The sequence below is a fragment of the Chiloscyllium plagiosum genome, chromosome 14, assembly GCF_004010195.1.
Source record: "Chiloscyllium plagiosum isolate BGI_BamShark_2017 chromosome 14, ASM401019v2, whole genome shotgun sequence".
Classification (NCBI taxonomy): domain Eukaryota; kingdom Metazoa; phylum Chordata; class Chondrichthyes; order Orectolobiformes; family Hemiscylliidae; genus Chiloscyllium; species Chiloscyllium plagiosum.
The window spans coordinates 12,104,666-12,126,273 of record NC_057723.1 but is presented as its reverse complement, the minus strand read 5'-3'; the positions used below and the strand labels follow the sequence as shown (position 1 = coordinate 12,126,273).

General features: G+C 43.0%; 1 protein-coding gene and 1 pseudogene across 2 annotated transcripts in view; both read left to right on the top strand.

Moving 5' to 3' along the window:
* LOC122556492 (15-hydroxyprostaglandin dehydrogenase [NAD(+)]-like) overlaps window positions 1-1,816 on the top strand; it is a 72,536-nt gene extending 70,720 nt beyond the window's left edge. For both annotated transcript variants that reach the window (XM_043703186.1, XM_043703185.1), the window contains exons 6-7: window positions 1,028-1,176; window positions 1,591-1,816. In XM_043703186.1, the coding sequence (XP_043559121.1) occupies window positions 1,028-1,176; window positions 1,591-1,732 (291 nt within the window). In that variant the 3' untranslated portion in view covers window positions 1,733-1,816. The remainder of the gene's footprint in view (window positions 1-1,027; window positions 1,177-1,590) is intronic.
* Window positions 1,817-10,693: 8,877 nt separating this feature from the next.
* The window catches only part of LOC122556987, a 38,295-nt pseudogene continuing 27,380 nt past the window's right edge, over window positions 10,694-21,608 (top strand).

Below are 21,608 nucleotides of genomic sequence, written 5' to 3'. Positions count from 1 at the left end.
CCCACTCCACAATACTGGCCGAATAAAAAAAATTGGGATTAAGATTTGTAAATAAAAAAATCACATTTCAAAACTAGCCAGCTTTGTCAATTCTCCTTTGTAGATTTTCCTGGGTCATCTTTTCTTCAGTCTTCTGCTACACAAAACTATTATGTTCAGGCACCTCTCAGAGAGTTATTCTGCTAGCAATCTGTGTTTGTTGGTGCTCTTTGCTGTTCTCTGCCTAACTGTTCAAAATATCCAATTTTATACTCCAAAACATTGGATCATTTCATTGGTTGATGTCATCAAAAACAGTAAAATTCAAATTCAAATGGATTTTAGTGTCTGGGCATAACAAACTGATTAGCTGAATTTGAATTTGTTTTGTAACCATGGTAACACAGCTCTAGCTATTTGTGTCAACCAAATGTCACGTTTTAAAATCTTTCAGCACATTCTGTGCCTTTCTAAGTCTGTGACAGCTTCCACTCTCTCTTAAAAATACAGTAGACACCTAAACCTTCATAACATCTGTTAACATGGTATCCACAATTCCATAAATTCTTATGTTACCTTTCTAGTGAAATCCAAATGTACTACATTGGCTGCTTCTCCTTTATCAACACTGGTAGTTAGATCACCATACATGGGGCAGGAAACACACTTCAAACTGAACAATGGTTAGTGGCTAAAATGCTGTTAGGCTATGTGGGGATGGACTTGTTCCAAACATTTAACACCCCCAAGTAAAGATGAGCCCAGGGTATGGGGATTTAGAGACAAGTCTAATCAGATTGAATGTGTCAATAACCCTAATAGTTATGTGTGTTTGAATTGTGCTACCACTGAGGTGAGCCTCAAGCAAAGCACAAACTCTTTCCAGGGAACTTGGGCTGGATTCCTGATTCCCCCAGTCTGTTGCAGTCAGGATGGGCCCTCATCACAAAACTCCACATAAACCAACATCTGAGAGCTTCCTGTCAGGAAGTTGTAAAGTTCTATAATGCTCAAAGAATATGAGACATTACGAAGTTTCTGCTTTCAGCTGACCTGCCTTGAGAAGCATGGGGTGCGATTACAAGCGCTGTGTCCTGTTTTCGTCGACACTAAGCTTCTGACAGATCTGAAATCAGTGAAGGCTCCTGACCAGAAGGAGAAGCTTGAGATGATGATCGCCAACCTTGGAGTTCTGAAGTGAGTTTGAACATAATCAGGAAGTGGGGTGGGAATTGATAGGATGAAAACATGTTCAAATATCAACATGGAGTATTTGTAGAGTAATGTCTTACAGAAATGACTGGTGTGGTATCCACAAAATGACACAGATTGATTTCTGAATCTTTGGCATTAACTGAGAATTTACATGTTTGATTTGATGAGTTTACAGAATGATGTGAGAGGAAATGTGGAAACTACCCAGGAATGTCGACTGGAAATCAATGATCTTGGCTGTTTCTCCTTTGTTGACCCTGCTAGTTATATCCTCTCAGATTGGGTGGAAGGCCCAGTGGTGTGCAGCCTTAACACACTGGGGGAATTTGAGTTCTGATGGTGGGATATTTTAAACTAACTAGATTAATGCTCATGATTACCATATGACTTTTATAGGACCTCACATGTTGCAGAGGGATTCTTGCAGCTCGTTATGGATCCGACCAGGAATGGAGCATCGCTGAAGGTGCTGGAAAATGGCAAGCTTGAGTATGAAGCCATACCGACGATTCTTCCAGAAAACCCAAAATCTATTTAGGGACCTCAATGTATTCAAGCGACAGGTCATTGAGAATGATGGAAAGTTTAAACATGGTCAAATATAAAAGGATGAACATTTTAATTGGTGGTGATGCTTTTGGTGTTTTCTTATGAAATTGTTGGATATAAATCAGGACTGATTGAAACTGTGTTATGTTCTTGGAAGGAGTATGGTGATGATACCATTGCTACATCATAGCATGTGACCTGAGGGCATAAAGCTGTCAAACTGCATCTTACATCAGATCACTTGAGGCATGGATTGCTCAACCCTGTCCTAACCACTTATGTAGCTGGGAAGTAACAATTGTTCACAATAGTTAGCTGCATAAATATCAGTTGGATTCTTTAATACCAATATTGATGATACAGGAGAGACATAGGTTTCAGAATTTTCACAGCTTTCAACTGCTGAAGAGAAGATAAATCAATTTTATTCATGGGCCAGGTGGCTTTTATGGCAAAGATTAGAGAGATCTCCTGATCTGGTGAATGTCTGATGGCTTCTCCCTCTGTTGTTCAGAGGGCTGAGAATAAAACACATAATTGTCAGCAGCAGAAGACTTTTTTTTATCATTAGATGGTTACTAGTCCACAGACCAATCAGTGACATGTTGGAGGTGTTATGGACTAGACCAAATCCCCATCAAATTTAACAAGGAGGTAGCCTAGGCCCCAACCTCTCTCTCATGCAAGGGCAAGCATAAGATGCTGTGTTCCAGACGAAATTAGTTTTGTTGCACTCCTTGGCTTTAAGCCAAATACACTTTATTTTTGCCCTGCAGTTAAACTACAAACAAAAGGAAGAAAAAGGAGAATAAATTCATTCTATTGGAAAACTTAACAGAATAACTGATTATTTAACTACCAAACAGCAAGTACTTTTCATCATTTATGTAAATGATTTGGATGAGAGCATAAGAGGTATAGGTAGTAAGTTTGCTGATGACACCAAAATTGGAGGGGTAGTGGAGGTTACCTCAGATTACAACAGGATCTTGATCAGATGGGCCAATGGCCTGAGGAGTGGAAGATGGTGTTTAATTTAGATAAATGTGAGGTACTGCACTTTGGGAAAGCAAATCTTAGCAGGACTTATACACTTAATGGTAAGGTCCTAGACAATGTTGCTGAACAAAGAGCCCTTGGAGTGCAGGTTCATAGCTCCTTGAAAGTGGAGTTGCAGGTAGAAGGGATAGTGAAGAAGGCATTTGGTTTGCTTTCCTTTATTGTCACAGTACTGAGTACAGGAGTTGGGAGGTCATGTTGCAGCTCTACAGGACATTGGTTAGGCCACCGTTGGAATATTGAGTGCAATTCTGGTCTCCTTCCTATCGGAAAGATGTGGAGAAATTTGAAAGGGTTCAGAAAAGATTTACAAGAATGTTGCGAGGGTTGGAGGATTTGAGCTATAGGGAGAGGTTGAGCACACATGGCTGTTTTCCCTGGAGTCTCAGAGGCTGAGGGGTGACCTTATAGAGGTTTATAAAATCATGAGGGGCATGGATAGGCTAAATAGACAAAGTCTTTTCCCTGGGGTGGAGAGTCCAGAACTAGAGGGCATAGGTTTAGGGTGAGAGGAAAAAGGTGCTGAGAGGTGCGAGGGAGGAGTGAAGGACTTCTAGGAAGGTGAGTCTAACGGTTTAAAAGACCTACTTCAGGCTTCGGGGTCTCCATTTACCAAGAGATGCGAGGGAGGAGTGATGGATTTCTGGGAAGGTTTTAAGTGGGTGAGATCTAAACCCGAGACCATACACCATAGGGCCTCCCTCCCACCCACCTCCTCTAACCTTACTAAGTGTCTGTACTAGGTAAATGTTCAAGTTTCTCTTTTTTTCTTCTTCTCTTCCTTTGTTTAGTTCTGTATAGCATTCAGAGTAGTGGGATATGGATGTTAGGGCAGTTGCATGTTCCTCCTGCAGAATGTGGCAGGTGAGAGACACTTCACATGTCTCTGCCAACTACATCTGCGGAAAGTACACACAACTCCAGCTCCTTGAAAACTGAGTTAGGGAACTGGAGCTGGAGCTGGATGAACTACGGATCATCCTGGAGGCTGAGGGGGAAATTCAGAGGATGTACAGGGAGGTGGTCACTCCCCAGACACAAGATAAGGACAGCTGGGTTACTGTCAGGGGGATTAAAGAGAACCGACAGTTAGAGCAGGGATCCCCTGTGGCCGTTCCCCTCTGCAATAAGTATACCATTTTGGATACTGTTGGTGGGGACAGCCTACCAGGGGAAAGCCATAGTTGTCAGGTCTCTGGCACTGAGCCTGGCACTGTGGCTCAGAAGGACAGGGGGGGAAATAGAAAAGCACTAGTGGTAGGGGACTCAATAGTTAGACAGATTGACAGGAGATTTTGTGGTTAGGAACGGGACTCCCGGAAGGTATGTTGCCTTCCTGGTGCCAGGGTCTGGGATGTTGCCGATCAGGTTTACAAGATTCTGAAGGGAGAGGGTGAGCAGCCAGAAATCGTGATACATATTGGCACCAATGATATAGCCAGGAGAGGGATTGAGGATCTGAAAAGTGACTACAGTGAGCTATGTTGGAAGCTGAAGAGCAGGACAGGTAGAGTAGTGATTTCAGGTTTGCTACCGGTGCCACGAGATAGTGAGATGAGGAACAGTCAGCGAATGCAACTTAACACGTGACTGTGAGGCTGGTGCAGGAGGGAGGGCTTCAGATACCTCGACCATTGGGATACCTTCTGGGGAAGGTGGAACCTGTACATGAAGGACGGGGTTGCACCTGAACTGGAGGGGCACAAATGTCCTGGATGGGAGATTTGCTCATGTGATTCGGGAGGGTTTAAACTAGTTTGGCAGGGGGATGGGAATCAGGGCCACATGTCTGAGAGGACGTCAGTTGAAGACGGGACAGTGACAGGATATATTGAATCTATCAGGAAGGTTTCTCACACGATGAAACAAAGGGATCGGTTAAAGTGTGTCTGCTTTAATGCAAGGAGTGTCCGAAATAAGAGTGACGAACTTAGAGCATGGATCAGTACTTGGGGATACGATGTTGTGGTCATAATGGAGACATGGGTTTCACAGGGGCAGGAATGGTTGCTTGATGTTCCAGAGTTTAGAACGTTTAAAAAGAACAGGGAGGGTGGAAAAAGAGGAGGGGGTGTAGCATTGCTAATCAGAGAGTGCATCACAGCTATAGAATGAAGGTTGTTGAGGAAGTTTTGTCTACTGAGTCAGTATGGGTGGAAGTTAGGAACAGCAAGGCAACAGCCACCACATTAGGGGTTTTCTACAGACCCCCTAATAGCAGTAGAGAGATTGAAGATCTCATAGGCGGGCAGATTTTGGAAAAATGCAGAAGTAGCAGGGTTGTTGTTATGGGTGATTTCAACTTTCCCAATATCGACTGGAACCTCCGAAGTGCAGATGGTTTGGATGGAGCCATTTTTGTCAGGTGTGTTCAGGAGAGTTTCCTTACTCAGGATGTAGACAGACTGATGAGGGGAGAGGCCATTTTGGATTTGGTGTTTGGCAGAGAGCCAGGACAAGTGTCAGATCTCGCGGTGGGAGAGCACTTTGGTGAAAGTGATCACAACTGCCTCACATTTAGCACAGCCTTGGAGAGTGAAAGGAGCAGTTACGGAGAGAAGGTATTTAATTGGGGAAAAGGAAATTATGACGCTATCAGACAGGAGTTGGGATGTACGGACTGGGAGCAATTGTTCCACAGAAAGGGCACAGCAGACATGTGGAGACTATTTAAGGAGTAGTTGTTGCTAGTGATGCACAAATTTGTTTCTCTGAGACAGGTAAGAAGGGGTAAGGTTAAGGAACATTGGATGACAAGAACAGAGGAACTTCTCATCAAAAGGAAAAAGGCAGCTTACATAAGGTGGAGGAAGCAAGGATCTAGCACAGCTTTAGAGGCTTGCTAGAAAGGAGCTCAGAAATGGACTGAGGAGAGCCAGGACGGAGCACGAAAAAGGTTTGGCAAGAAGGATTAGGGAGAACCCAAAGGCATTTTACTCATACGTAAGGAATAAGAGAATGATCAGGGAGAAGGTAGGGCCGATCAGGGATAGCGTAAGGAACTTGTGCGTGGAGTCTGAGCAGATAGGGGAAGCCCTAAATGAGTTTTTTGCTTCGGTTTTCACCAAGGAAATGGAACTTGTTGTAAATGAAAACTTAGAGGAGCTGGAATACAGTCTTGACCAGATCAAGATTGATGACGTTGATGTGATAGAAATTTTGGAAAATATTAAGATTGATAAGTCCCCAGGGCCAGACCAGATTTATCCTAGGCTGCTCCAGGAAGCGAGAAAGGAGGTTGCTAAGCCGCTGGCGAGAATATTTGTCTCCTCACTCTCCACAGGAATCGTACCGGAGGATTGGAAGGAGGCGAATGTTGTTCCTCTTTTCAAGAAGGGTAATAGGGAAATCCCTGGAAATTACAAACCAGTCAATCTTACATCTGTGGTCAGCAAAGTTTTGGAAAGAATTCTGAGGGATAGGATTTATGACTATTTGGCAAAGCATAATGTGATTAAAGGCAGTCAGCTTGGCTTTGTGAGGGGCAGGTCATGCCTCACAAATCTTATTGAGTTCTTTGAGGAGGTGTCAAGACAGGTCGACGACTGTCGAGCAGAGAGGATGTGGTATATATGGACATCAGCAAGGCATTTGATAGGGTTCCCCATGGTAGGCTCATTCATAAAGTTTGGAAGTATGGGATACAGGGAGATTTGGCTATCTGGATTCAGAATTGGCTGGCTGACAGAAGGCAGAGAGTGGTTGTAGATGGAAAGTATTCTGCCTGGAAGACAGTGTTGAGTGGAGTCCTGCAGGGCTCTGTTCTTGGGCCTCTGCTCTTTATAGCTTTTATAAATGACTTGGATGAGGAGGTTGAGGGGTGGGTTAGTAAATTTGCAGATGACACAAAGGTTAGAGGTGTCATCGATAGTATAGAGGGCTATTGCAGGCTGCAGCATAAGACCATAAGACATAGGAGCGGAAGTAAGGCCATTCGGCCCATCGTGTCCACTCCGCCATTCAATCATGGCTGATGGGCATTTCAACTCACTTACCCGCATTCTCCCCGTAGCTCTTAATTCCTTGTGACATCAAGACATCAAGCATGACATAGACAGGATGCAGAACTGGGCTGAGAAATGGCAGATGGAGTTTAACCTGAATAAATGCGAAGCGAAGCATTTTGGAAGGTCGAACTTGAATGCTGAATATAGGATTAAAGACAGGATTCTTGGCAGTGTTGAGGAACAGATGGATCTGGGTGTGAAGTACATAGTTCCCTCAAAGTTGCCACCCAAGTGGATAGGGTTTTTAAGAAAGCATATGGTGTTTTGGCTTTCATTAATAGGGAGTTCGAGTTTAAGAGCCGCGAGGTTTTGCTGCAGCTGTACAAGTCCCTGGTGAGACCACACTTGGAATATTGTGTCCAGTAATATTCTGCCTGGAGGTCAATGTTGAGTGGGGTCCCACAGGGGTCTGTTCTTGGGCCTCGGCTCTTTGTAGTTTTTATAACTGACTTGGATGAGGAAGTTGAGGGTTAATAAATTTGCAGATGACACAAAGTGTTGTCGATAGTATAGAGGGCTACTGCAGGCTGCAGCACAACATGAACATGATGCAGAGCTGGGCTGAGAAATGGCAGATGGAGTTCAACCTGGATAGATGCGAAGTGAAGCATTTTGGAAGGTCGAACTTGAATGCTGAATATAGGATTAAAGACAGGATTCTTGGCAGTGTAGAGGAACAGGGTGTAAAGTACGTAGTTCCCTCAAAGTTGCCACCCAAGTGGATAGGGTTTTTAAGAAAGCATATGGTGTTTTGGCTTTCATTAATAGGGAGTTCGAGTTTAAGAGCCGCGAGGTTTTGCTGCAGCTGTACAAGTCCCTGGTGAGACCACACTTGGAATATTGTGTCCAGTTCTGGTCGCCCTACTATAGGAAAGATACAGAGGCTTTGGAGAGGGTGCAAAGAAGGTTTACCAGGATGCAGCCTGGACTGAAGGGCTTGCCTTGTGAAGAAAGGTTGAATAAGCTTGGACCTTTCTCTCTGGAGAGGAGGAGGAAGAGAGGAGACCTGATCGAGCTGTACAAAATAATGAGAGGAATAGGTAGAGTCAATAGCCAGAGACTTTTCCCCAGGGCAGGATTGACTGGTATGAGAAGTGATAGTTTGAAGATATTAGGAGGAAGGTTTAAAGAAGACGTCAGAGGTAGGTTCTTTATGCCGAGAGTTGTAAATGCATGGAATGCGTTGCCAGCTGTGATGGTGAAAGCAGTGTCATTGGGGATATTTAAGTGACTGCTGGACATGCACATGGATATCAGTGAGTTGACGGGTGTGTAGGTAAGTTACTATATTTTACATTAGGATTCAATCTTGACACAACATCGTGGGCCAAAGGGCATGTTCTCTGTTGTACTTTTCTATGTTCTATGTTTGATATAAAAGAGACCAAAGGGGCAACATTTTCACACTGAGGGTGGTATATGTATGGAATGTGCTGCCAGCGGAAGTGGGGGAGGCTGGTACAATTGCAACATTTAAAAGACATCTGGATGGGTATATGAATAGGAAGGGTTTGGAGGGATATGGGTCAGTTGCTGGCAGGTGGGACTAGATTGGGTTGGGATATCTGGTCGACATGGATGAGTTGGACCGAAGGGTCTGTTTCCGTGCTGTACATCTCTATGCCTCTGACTCTAATTCAAATATAGTAACATTCAATAAACATACCCTTGGCAAAGACAAATTCAGTAAAATAGATTATCTCACACACAATTCTGGCAGCAATCTGAACTCCAGGTTTCAGCTGTGATAGAGAAAGGAATAACAGCTTCCACATACAACTTCATGACCCAAACAACTGCTGAAAGCTGAACAAAAGCCCTGGTTCAGTGGGATCCTGACTCCACCTATTCATGCTGCTTCTATTGGTCCAACTTTGATAAAAACCCAAGGCATCACAAGATGTTTACTTAATTGGCTTGGAGCAGATCGCTTGGTACCTTTGTTTCAATATCTGGCCATCAAAAAAGGACATAATTCACCTTTTCAAGCCATTGCATTGTCACAGAGGCTGAATCTCCAGTTGCAGCCACAACTGCAGCTCATCTGCAAACTGCACGTCACCTGAACCAGCAATTGTGCAAAGAGAATTGACAATGAGTGTCGGGTTACCTAATTTCAAAACATGCAACCATCCTTCAACAATTCTTAGTTTTAAAACAATTTTGTGGTCCACAATCAAAAATACATCGAACAGTACAACACAGGAGCAGGTCCATTGGGCCACCATGTCTGTGCTCATTATGTTACCATTCTAAACTAATCCCATCTGCCAACATATGTCGTATATCCCTCCATTCCCTACCTGTCCATGTGTCTGTCTAAATCACTCTGAAACACTGCTGTCTCTTTCTAACACTTCCCATATTGATCACCTTGTGCATAAAACATTTGCCTTGCACACCTCCTTTAAACAATCTCCTTCTCCTCTTAAATCTATGTCCCCTCATATTTGACAGTTCTAACCTGGTAAAGAGGTGATGACTATCCAAGCTATCCATGCCTCTCTAAATTTTACATATATCTATCAAGTTGCCTTCAGCCTCCCACACTCTTGCAAAATCAATTAAGTTTATCCAACTCTTCCTTTGACTCCACCTATTCATGCTGCTTCTATTGGTCCAACTTTGATAAAAACCCAAGGCATCACAAGATGTTTACTTAATTGGCTTGGAGCAGATCGCTTGGTGCCTTTGTTTCAATATCTGGCCATCAAAAAAGGACATAATTCATCCAGGCAATAACTTGGTCAAATTCTTTTCACCCACTCCAAAGTGTCCAGATCTTTTCTATCGTGTGGCAACCAGAAATGCAAACAATACTTCAAATGTTTCACACAACTGCAACATGACTTGCCAATGTTTATAAAACAAAACCCCAATCAATGAAGGCAAGCATGCTGTATGCCTTCTTTACCACCTTATCCACTGGTGTTGCCCCCTTCAGGGAGCTGACCTCCCATAATACATCATCTCAGACTTTTCCAGATCAAATTCCATCTGCCATTTCTCAGCCCAATTTTCCAACTGATCTGTATCCTGCTGTGTCCTTTGACAACCTTCCACAATGCCATTAATTTTTGAGTCACCTGCAAAATTACTAATCACACTGTTCACACTTTCAATCAAATCATTTATATAAGTTACAAATAACAGCAGTCCCACCACTAATCCTTGTGGAAAACCCCTCGTCGCAGACCTCCATCAGTAAAACACCGCTCAACAACACTTTAACAAGGTTTCTCATGGGAGGTTGGTTAGCAAAGTTAGATCCAATGGAATACAGGTAGAATTAGTGATTTTGATATACAACTGGCTCGGATGTAGAAGATGAGGCTGGTGGTGGAAGGCTAATTTTCAGTTTGGAGGCCTGTGACCAGTGGTGTGCCACAAAGAACGGTGCTGAGCCATGGTAATTGACAATATGCTCACCTCAACCAACTCCTCCCAAAACCCCACAATCCTTCTCTCAAATCCATGTTCGTTAGTTTTTCAAAGTAAATGGATGGATCTTGTTGTGATAGCTCTCTGCCTGGGTACAGGGGGTACAGGCAGAGTGAACTCAGATCTGGCAGCCCTTTACCCGATCAAACGTTACTTGATTTTAAGGGTGAGAAACTGTTCCAATCCATAGTGTGGATGCTAGTCATGAACTAGAAATGTTTGGGTGGGAAAAAGTGGGAGGGTGAGATAATTTCAGATTGGTGCAAAACAGGAAGGAATGGGGAGGAAACTGATCAGATCAGGAGGATGGACAGTGGACTTTCTGTCTCTCTCTGATTATAGATGGGTATCAGTTGCTCATGTAAATGTTTACTTGTGATGTTAACTGCAAACACTTCATAAAGTCTTTGAGCAAAACAGAAAAGTCCACCGTCAGTGCTGCAATGGAGCTCCAGGGGAAAGTTGCGCTGGTGACTGGCGCTGCCCAAGGCATCGGGAAAGCAATTGCTGAAATCCTCCTGAAGAACGGCGCTAATGTAACAATTCTGCTGGAATCGGATTCTGTCAATTTCCCCGCATAAAGAAAGGCAACGATTATCCATGCAGTGTGTTCACAAATGCAGCCATTTGTGTTATCTGAAGATTGATATGGAGCAAGTGGTGCAAAAAAGCTAGGTTGAATAAAAAGAGTTTTAAACTGAAACTGATCTGCAGGGTAAAATGTATTCCAGCAATTTACAGGAGTTACCTGCGGGTCAGTATGCAATGGCAGAAGGTGTAACACCTGCCCATCTACCTCCCCTCTCCTCACCATCTAATGCTCCAGAAATAAGTTCCAGGTGAAGCAGTGCTTCACCTGCTCCTCACTCCACCTAGTCAACTGTATTCACTGCTCATAATGTGGTATCCTCTACACAACTGTATTCACTGCTCATAATGTGGTATCCTCTACACTGGGGAAACAAAGCACAGACTGGGTAACTACTTTGCAGAATACCTACATTCTGTCAGCAAAAATGAACATTGTAAAGTCATAGACTCACACAGCACAGAAACTGACCCTTTAGTCCAATCCCTCCCTGCCATCCAGAATTCAAATCTGACCAAGTCCCATTTGCCAGCATTTGGCCTATATCTTTCTAAATCTTTCCTATTCATGTACCTGTCCAAATGTCTTTTAAATGATATAATTGTACTTGCTTCTATTACCTGCTCTGGCAGCTCGTCCCCTATGTGCACCATCCTCTGAATAAAATGTTGACCCTTAGATCCTTTTTAAATCATGGCCCGGTCGCTTTAACCTCTATCGTCTAGTTTTCGACTCCCCCACCCTAGGAAAAAGATCTTGACTATTCACCCAATCCATACCCCTCATGATTTTATAAACCTCTATAAGGTCGCCCCTTGGCCTCCCATGTTCCAGGGAAAAAGGCCCCAACCTATTCACCCTCTCCCTCCAACTCAAACTTTCCGTCCTGGCAACATTCTTGTAAATCTTTTCTGCACATTTTCAAGTTTAACAGCTTCTTTCCTTGAGCAGGGAGACCAGAATTAAACACAGCAATCCAAACATGGCCAAACCAATGTCCTGTACAGCCAAAATGTGCCATCCCATGTGATGATGCTGTCACTTCAAGAAGGTTTTTTTTTATCCTGGGTTTTTTTGAAAAGAGGTTATAAAAGCTGGCTACTTGCAAGAGCCTAAGTGAAAGCGGCTTTAGGTTCTTTTTTTGAAAAGTTGGATCAATGGAAGCAGCTTGAATGGGAGTGGCCAGTTCTCTTACACCAGGCCATCTCGTTATTTTTAGCTGTAGCGGTCAGAAGCAGTTTGGAATCTCAGAAAAGTTGGAAGCTTCAGTGAAGGATTTGTGTGACTGGGCCTAAACAACGTCCGTCAGATGTATTCTGTGCTCATGCTTCTCTCAACTTGTTATGCTGTAAGAGGACAGAGCTCTGCAAGATGAAGCCTAAGATCTTTATATCAACAGGCCACATGCATATATAGTGCTGACATCATGAGCATGCTCTTTAAACGTATATAGAATTGTATCATAGAGTCTCTAGAGTGTGGAAACAGACCTTTTGGACAACAAGTCCACACCAACTCTCCGAAGAGTAACCCACACAAACCCATTCCACCTACCCTACTGCCCTCCATTTACCCCTGACTAATGCAACTAACACACATCTCCCTGAACACCAAGGGCAATTTAGCATGACAAATTCACCTAGGCTGCACATCTTTGGATTGTTGAAGGAAACCACTTGGAAGTAACTCAGGCAGACACAAGGAAAATGTGCAAACACCACACAGAGACTCACCTGAGGCTGGAATCAAACCTGGGTCCCTGGCACTGTGAGGCAGCAATGCTAATCCCTGGGCCACCATGTCACTCCACAGATTCCATATCTGCTGCAAGACATGGGACAACATCTCCCATTTTCCAAAGAAAACCAATCCCAAACAGATAATTGTACAGAGGCACATGTGGTCAATTCAGTAATTATACACACGTTTAAAATAACCTTTAACAAAATTAATAATTCGACTTTGTTATCGTTCTGGAGCTTTGACAACTTGCCCCAAACTGGTGATCTGTAATCACATCGAGAGGTATGTTCTTTACTCGGTTCCTTTTTTATTGAAAACTTGGTTGGTTTGCTGCTAGTTGCAATCACTCAGCATCATCATTCAATCGGCATAGTTTTCTTCCTCTCCATATAACATTGCTTTGTTGTATTAAGGATAAATAGCAATGGCAGAAGAAATAATACGATCTCATGGATTTAATCAGATATCACACAACACCAGGTTATAATCCAAAAGGTCTATTTCAAATGAAAACTTTCAGAACGGTGCTGCTTCGTCAGGGACACTAATCTGGTATTGTGTGATTTCTGACTTTGTCAGAAGTCACACAATACCAATTCAACACTAATTCAACACCAGCACCAACACATCATAGATTTAATGTCAGCAAATAATCATATAGAATACATGACTGAATATCCTGCACACATTTTTCCCAATTGAACTGTTCACAGGTGTTATTACACACCTCTACAGCAGTTGGGACTTTAACCCGGGTTTCTCGGTTCAGGAGTAGAAATACAATCACTGCAACACGTGAGGACCCTTAGAGATTTTCTAAACCAACCACCTTCAGCTGTTTCATAATTACCTTCCCTCTGTCACAAGGTCAGAAATGGGGATGTTCTCTGAAGATGAGCTGGCTCAGGACTGCTCGACTCCCTTTGACATAAAGCTTTCTACTTTTTATATTCTTAAAAATGTAAAAAATGGTGCAGAATCATGATGATAATGGAAAAGCTTTTCACTGTATTTTACTGCCTTTCTTACCAGAAAATACATGTGACATTTAAACCATTCATTCATGATTGCACGATGTTCAGTGCTATTCATGACTCCTCAGATACTAAAGCAGTCCATCTGCAAATGCAATTAGAGCTGGATAATATCCAGGCTTGAATTGACAAGTAGCAAGTAACATTTGTGCTACACAAATGCTAAGTTATGACCATCACTGATAAGAAACAATCTAACTACCGTCCCTTGCCTTTCTGTGGTGTCACCATCACTGAATCCCCACTATCTTTGAGATTGACATTGACCAGAAAGTCAACTGGTCATGCTGCATAAACACAATGCCAACAAGAGCAGATCAGAAGTTATGAACAGTGGTGAGTAACTCACCTCCTGAATCCACAAAGCCTGTCCACAAGGCACAAATCATGAGTGTGATGGAATACTTCCAACTTGACTGCATGGGTGCAGCTCCAACAACACTCAAGAAGTTTGAGACCATCTAGGACAAAGCAGCCGGCTTGTTTGGCAGCACAGCTACAAGCATCGATTCCTTCCACCACCAATGCTCAAAAGCAGCTTGTGTGCCATAAATAAGATGCACTGCAGAAGTTCATCAAAGATCCTTGGACAGCACCTTCCAAACCTGTGTCCACTTCCATCTCAAAGGATTATAGGCTGCAGATATACAGGAACACCACACTTCAAAGTTGCCCTAAAAGACATTCACATACAGACTGGGAAATATATCGCTTTTCTTCATTATGTTGAGATCAAAATCCTGCAATTCTCTCCTAATGACATTGTGGGTTAAACCACAGAAGGTGAACACTAGTGGTTCAAGAAAGCTACTCTCCACCACCTTCTCAAGGGCAAATAGGACCCGGCGTTAATTGCTGGCCTAGCTAGCAACACCCACATCTCCACAAAAGGCTCTGATTTCATGCTGCAGAGTTTGGTTGTGTCACATTACATGTCAGGATAGTTACCCAGGAAATGTTAAACAGCAAACCCTTAAAACTCGAGAAGAACAATGCAACTGAACACAAATCACTCACATTGACCACCCAACCAACATTCCCTTTGACATCCAAATACTAGCCTGGCAGCACCACTCCCAAAATGATCTGAGTAGTCCCCAGTCGTCAACTAGCCCTCTGGCACATTGACTGACAAACTCTCTACCCCACTTGACTCGCTCCAATGACCTGTCCCAATTCCCTCCCATTGACATTTTTCACTCCTGACCCAACTTCTCCTCCACCCTCCCAAACCTGATTCAGCACTATCACCTGACTTGGCTTCTGACTCCCACCCCTAACAACGCCTGACCTATCTACGTTGCTACCATTCTACCTCTTAACCAGTATATTTCAGCCACCCTTCCCATGACCACTTGTACATTACCCACTTGTTTCCCATGACAGAATCATAGATTCATACACGACAGAAGAGGCCCTTAGACCCATCAGGTGTCCCTTGATAAAAATTACTGCAAATCTACAATCATCGCACTTTCCAGCACTTGACCCATAACCTTCAATGTCTCATCACTTCAAGAGCTCATTCAAGTACTTGTTAAAGGTTGTGAGGTTTCTCATCTCAATTACCACCCCAGGCAGTGCAGCTTGGATTCCCACCATCCTCAAATCCCCTTTAAACCTTCTGCCGTTCACTTTAAAAGAATGTTCCCTTATTATTGACCCTTCTACCTTGGGGGAATAGCTGCTTGATATCCACCCGGTACATGCCCCTAAATTTTTATACCTCCAATGAGGTCACCGCTCAATCTTAAAACACCAACAACAACCTTGATGCAATTTGAACCCATATCCACAAAGCATCAAGCTGTGCCCCTGGCTTAATAAGAGAATGATGCTACAACTACACATTTCTTCATCCACTGTTGCTTCTGGAAAAAGCTTTGGGTCAACTGAAATCTTTACTCATTTTAATCCAGCAGCCCATGCCCTAGAAAAGGGGATCTCTGCACTATCTCCTTCAAGGAATGCTGTACCGAATTATTGCTGAAGGATCCTCCATCGGACGTGCTAACAGAAAAAAAAAAATCAGAAGAACTTCAGTGTGTAGATTTAATTTGTCTGGTCAGAGTTGGAATTAGGGGTTGAAATGGGCCATTGACTGATCCAAGCTCCATTCAGACACATTGACCAACCTGTACATTTGCTTTAGGATCCTTTGGGACTGAACCAGGTTTTACCTCCCTTAGGTGAGTCTGTTGGATGTCAATGTACCCACAGGTGAAGCCACCAAAGCTGCCTTTGGACAGATCTACGGAGCTGAGAATATTTTGTTCCTATCATGTGATGTAACATCTGAGAATCAGCTGAAAGGTACCAATTCAAACACTAATTTTTTGAATCTGACTGACTAGTTTCTAAACGGACACTTTGCTGCAACCAGTGGGTATAACGATCAGCTGGAGTGAATCTTGAATGGGAGTTACATTGTGGTATTAGTAAGTTAATATTAAATCATATTGCAGTGTATAATCAGTACAGCATTGAGGATCACCTTCCATGTACTGAGAAAGGAGCACAAAGATGCGTTTACACTTCAAAACTGGGCCCTCAAAACCGAGGGTAAACATCCACCAAAAAATGGGATGCTTCATTGGGAGAACAGATTCCAGAATTCAATACTCAGTCTGTGCTCAGGCACCAATTTATACTGCTCAGCTTTTTCGTGTTCCTCAGTTTCAGGGTCTCAGTGTTCCTGGTGGAGAATCTCAGTTCAGGTGTTCCTTGTTTCGACCCTTGTGGTCTTAGTACATGCTTCTTGTGTAGATCATGGTTTAGATGATCCTGGTTTAGTGCCCCGGAGTAAGACCATATTCCAGTTTAGTGTCTCATTTCTCCTGATGATGGTTCCCACAGTCTGTACAGTTCTGTCCAAAAGACTAAAGCCTGATGCCTCTTGCAGGGAAGCAGGGATGTTCCTCAATGGTTTGATGTCGCACACCATTAACATTTCCAGGTGCATATGGAGGAGGGGAAGTGCTTTTTGCAAATCTACTGGTGGCTTTTTTTTCAGGATCTTGGTTGTTATTGATTGTGGGAAACAGAAAGCATGCTGGGAGTTTTCCTCCCATTTCACACACCACAAAGAGAAGTATTCCCGATGAGAATCTCCAAAAACTCTGACTGCACAGCAGGAGAGTTTAGTTAAAAGTTCTGTCTAGGCCTTGCCCAACCACATTTCATGGGGAAAATATCAGGAAAATTCACCAATTGTTTGCATGTAGAGATCATCCACAATAATGAAACATCTGACAACTGGGATAGAAAGTCTCATTATAAGGAGAGATTGGATAGAATGGGGTTTCTTTCCCTGTAGCAGAGAAGGCTGAGGAGTGATCTGATTCAGGTACACAAAACTATGGAGGCACAGACAGGCAAATTGTGATATTCTCTTCCCCATGGCAGATGTATCTAAGGCCAAAGGCCATAAGGTTAAAGTGAGGACTAAGTGTTTTACAGAAGACCTGAGGAATGAAATTTCCCCTCAGAGGGTGGTGGAAATATGGAATGCATTGGCTGAGGGGGTGATGGAGTCAGGTGCTCTTGCAATATTTAAGAAGCATCTGATTGAGCACTTAACATACCAGAGCAAAGTAGGTTATGGACCAAGTGCAGATAAATTGGATTAGCATAGTTGGTATTTGTTAGTCAACATAGGTATGTTGGACTGAAAGGCCTGTTTCTCTGCTGCATTACTTTATGACTCAGTAACTGAATGAGTCATTCTGAGGAATGTATTTAGCGTTGATATGTTTGTTTAAAAATGTAATTGTTGCTAATCAACTGTATTCACTGTCTTTTCCAGATTACTTCAGCAAAACTGGGAGAAATGCCTCAGTGTAAACCTGGTATGTATCAAATGTATATTGTTTATTTTAATTGGGTTTCATATGAGCTCAATAATGAACACATATTGAAATTGGGATGTGTTAAATTTGGCGATGAATGTTTTTAAGGTTTCATTCTGTAAATCAATGTAGGACTCAGCAAAGAACAGTTGTGATAAACTCCTTGACCCAATAGATTGCAACAGTACGCACTCCAATGGTAGGTTTCTGAGGCTGAGGATAAAGTTAAAAATCACACTCCAACAGGTTTATTTGGAAAGTTGGACTATAACCTGGTGTTGTGTGACTTTTAACCTTGTCCACCCCAGTCCAACATCAGTGTCTCAAAATCGAGGCTGAGGATAATTAGGTTATATCCTTGCTCCCTCACTACCAGAGGTACCTCCATTTGAAATCTACGTCCTTTAGGATCTGGCCAGCTCAGACATCAATGGTGGCACTGCACAGGCTCTTGCCAATGATGGTGACACTTTTGTCAAAGGCCATGTTTCTAAACACCACTAAGCAATGATGGACGTGGAAGACCCCACCCAGAATGTTTGGAAGCTTTCTTTCCCTCAGATCAAGTGATTCTTATCATGGATGTGCTGCGATCTGAGACTGTCAGGAGAATGGGATGGGGGAGAGAGATATGTAAGAAAGAAGGATGGGAGATGCTGACCAGCAATAATTTCCCTTGATTTTATTGACCTCATACCGTGACAATTTTTTAACTTGCTCATGGCATGTAGGTGGAGTTGTCTCGGGACATTTGAGAAAATGGTGGTGAGCTCCAACTTGAACTGCCACAATCAATGTTTTTTAGATCCACCCAAAAAGCCATGAGAGAGGGAATTCGAGGATGCAAACTCAGTGACACTGAAGGAACAGTGATATATTTCCAAGTCAAGATATTGAGTGACTTGGAGTGGAAGTTGAGGTAGTGGTATTTCCATTGATTTAGAAGATTTTAACTGTTCTTCCTGAACAGCAGAACATATTTGTTACGCTGATGACATGTGTCTGCTTGATGTTTTTATGTTCTTATAACATTTCACACAACATGAACAAATATTGAAGTAGAGGCTCAGGTTCTGTGAAGGCAACTGTTGTGCCCAGGGAACAGGAAATGTCCATGAAGATGGGAGAGGACGATGGTCTGTTAACTGACAGTTTCAGTTCAGTCATTACAAATTCCTGGCACCTTCCTGAACAATTCACTTATCAAAGTAATGATCTACTTCATGTGCTGGAACATTGAAACAGCACCAAGAAACATTAGTGGGCAATTCAGTCCCTTTCAGTCTCTTGAACAGGAACATTCCATATGCATATGCATACACAGCAAGGCCACAAGGGATCCTTCCATATCTGCCACAAATTCACCTGCACCTCCACACACATCATTTATTGCATCCGCTGAACCCGATGTGTCCTCCTCTATATTGGGGAGACAGGCCGCCTACTTGCGGAACTTTTCAGAGAACACCTCTGGGACACCCGGATCAACCAACCCAACCACCCCATGGCTCAACATTTCAAACTCCCCCTCCCACTCCACCAAGGACATGGAGGTCCTTGGACTCCTCCATCGCCAGACCATAGCAACACAACGGTTGGAGGAAGAGTGCCTCATCTTCCGCCTAGGAACCCTCCAACCACAAGGGATGAGCTCCGATTTCTCCAGTTTCCTCATTTCCCCTCCCCCCACCTTATCTCAGTCAAATCCCTCGAACTAACTCATGCCCGAAACATCGATTCTCCTGCACCTTGGATGCTGCCTGACCTGCTGCGCTTTTCCAGCAACACATTTTCAAACGCAAAGCTTGAACAACGTTCAGGCTTGGACTAATAAATGGCAAATAAAATTCACACCATGCAAGCGTAAGGTAGTGATCATCTCCAACGTGAGAGAATCTTACCCTCACCTCTTCACATGCAATGGCATTGCCATACCATGGGTTGTAGCATAGATGAGAAATTGAAGAGTCTCCTTTGGCTTCAAGTTAAGTCAAAGACTGGGAATTCAGCCACAGATCATTTACCTCTTAACTCTCCAAATTGTGACAACCAGCCCCAAAGCACATATCAAATGTGTCATGGAATACTGTCAACTTGTCTGAATCAGTGCAGCTCAAACATCACTCACGAAGCATGACACCCTGCAGGATTCACGGCCGGCAAAATTGGCACCACAGCCACAAACATTCACTCCTTCTAACATCAATGCGAGGTCGCAGCAGTGTGTACCATCTATAACATACACTACAGAATTTCTAACAAGCTTCTTTGAAAGCACCTTACAAACCCATGAACTCTCCTACCCTGAACACCAAATGCATGAGAGCACCATTACTAACAAGTTTCCCTTCAAGGCAATCACCATGCAGACTCGGAACAATGTCAGCATTCTTTCACTGTGGCTTCGTCAAAATCCTGGAACTCCCATATCCCACTACTTTGTAGTGTACCCATAGCAGTGGGTCAAAAAGACATCTGATGACCACTTTCTGAAGGACAATTGGGAATGGGCAATATGTAATGGCCTGTTCAGCTATGCCCACATCCCACAAACAAATTAAAAAATGGAATGTTTCTGTGTTTCTAAAGAAACAGGTCAGCATGTCGAACGTGTTTCACTATTCCATTAGATCATAGATAATCTCTACATTAATTGCATTTAAAAGTGTTTGCTTCTTATCATCCAAACTTACCCAACAACAAATTATCTTTCTCTTCCAACTGATCAGCTGCAGTTGTTTCTAGAAAGAATAAAATTTCAATTAATATTTGCATGAAGAAATGCTTTTAATTCTATTCCAAAAAGGTTTGGCTCTCATTTTAAAATATTCCCATCCGGAAGAATTTCTTCATATCTACCCAATTTACCCAAATCCTTTTCAAAGTTCAAAACTTTCGAGGGAATGTTGACGTTGCAGTAATTCAATGGGAAAGAGTGTGGACTGCAGGTGCTGGAGATCAGAGGAGTCGAGAGTGTGGTGGTGTAAAAGCACAGCAGGTCAGGCAGCATCCGAGGAGCAGGAGAATCAACATAAGCCCTTCAATCAGGAATCCACACTCTCAACTCTAGTAATCCAATGGCCCAGGTTTAATGCTCTAATGTCCTGAAGAAGGGCTTATGCCCGAAACGTCGATTCTCCTGTTCCCTGGATGCTGCCTGACCTGCTGCGCTTTTCCAGCAACATCTTTTCAGCTCTGATCTCCAGCATCTGCAGACCTCACTTTCTCCTTAATGCCCTAATGCCGGTCATTCAAATCTGACCACGATAACTCAGCAAAATGTAGGTCAATGAATGGAGATCATAAAGCTCCCAGATAGTCATAAAAACCTGTCAACTTCTCTTGCATTCTGCAGGAAAGGAAATTTGATTATCTTACCTGGTCTGCCTGTGTATGATTCTACACCCAAAGCATTGTCATTGACTCTAAAATGGCCTACCACAGAATAAAGTTGCACTAAAATACCACAGCCAAGATGAATAAGAAACATCAACTTCGACGTCAACTTAAGAATCAGAAATAACAAAAATAACAAAGTTAATACAGCAAAGTCCTCCTCAGGACTATCAACTTGGGATGTGTTCCAAAATTGAGAGAGGTATCCCACAGACTATTCAAGTACCAGCCTCACAGAGATATGCTCACTGCTTTTGTGGGTTGGTTATCATGTCACTATAATACTCGCCACTAGACACTAATGTCAATGGGTAAAAATCCTACCATGGCAGATGGAGACATTTGAATTCACCAAAACAAAATCTGGAATTAGAAGCTAGTATAATTGCTCGCATGAACTTTGTTGAGTGTTGGAAAAAAACAGCTGGATCCTTTAGGGAAGAAAATCCAATGTCCTTCCATGTTCTGGCCGATGTGTGACTCCAGAACCACATTGTTCAGCAATTAACTGCATTCTGAGCAATTAGGAATGGGCAATAGATACAGGCCCAGCCAGTGATGCCCACATTCCATGAATGAATAAATATTAAAGGGAATCTTACCTCCATCATTTTCTCAAAGGAAATCAGGATGGGCAATCAAAATTGTCCGGGGCGATGACCACTCCATCCTGGAATGAATAAAAACCCAACACATTGCTTAGAACGGTGAAATGTTAACCTTGAAACCAGTTGCTGAAAAACACCTT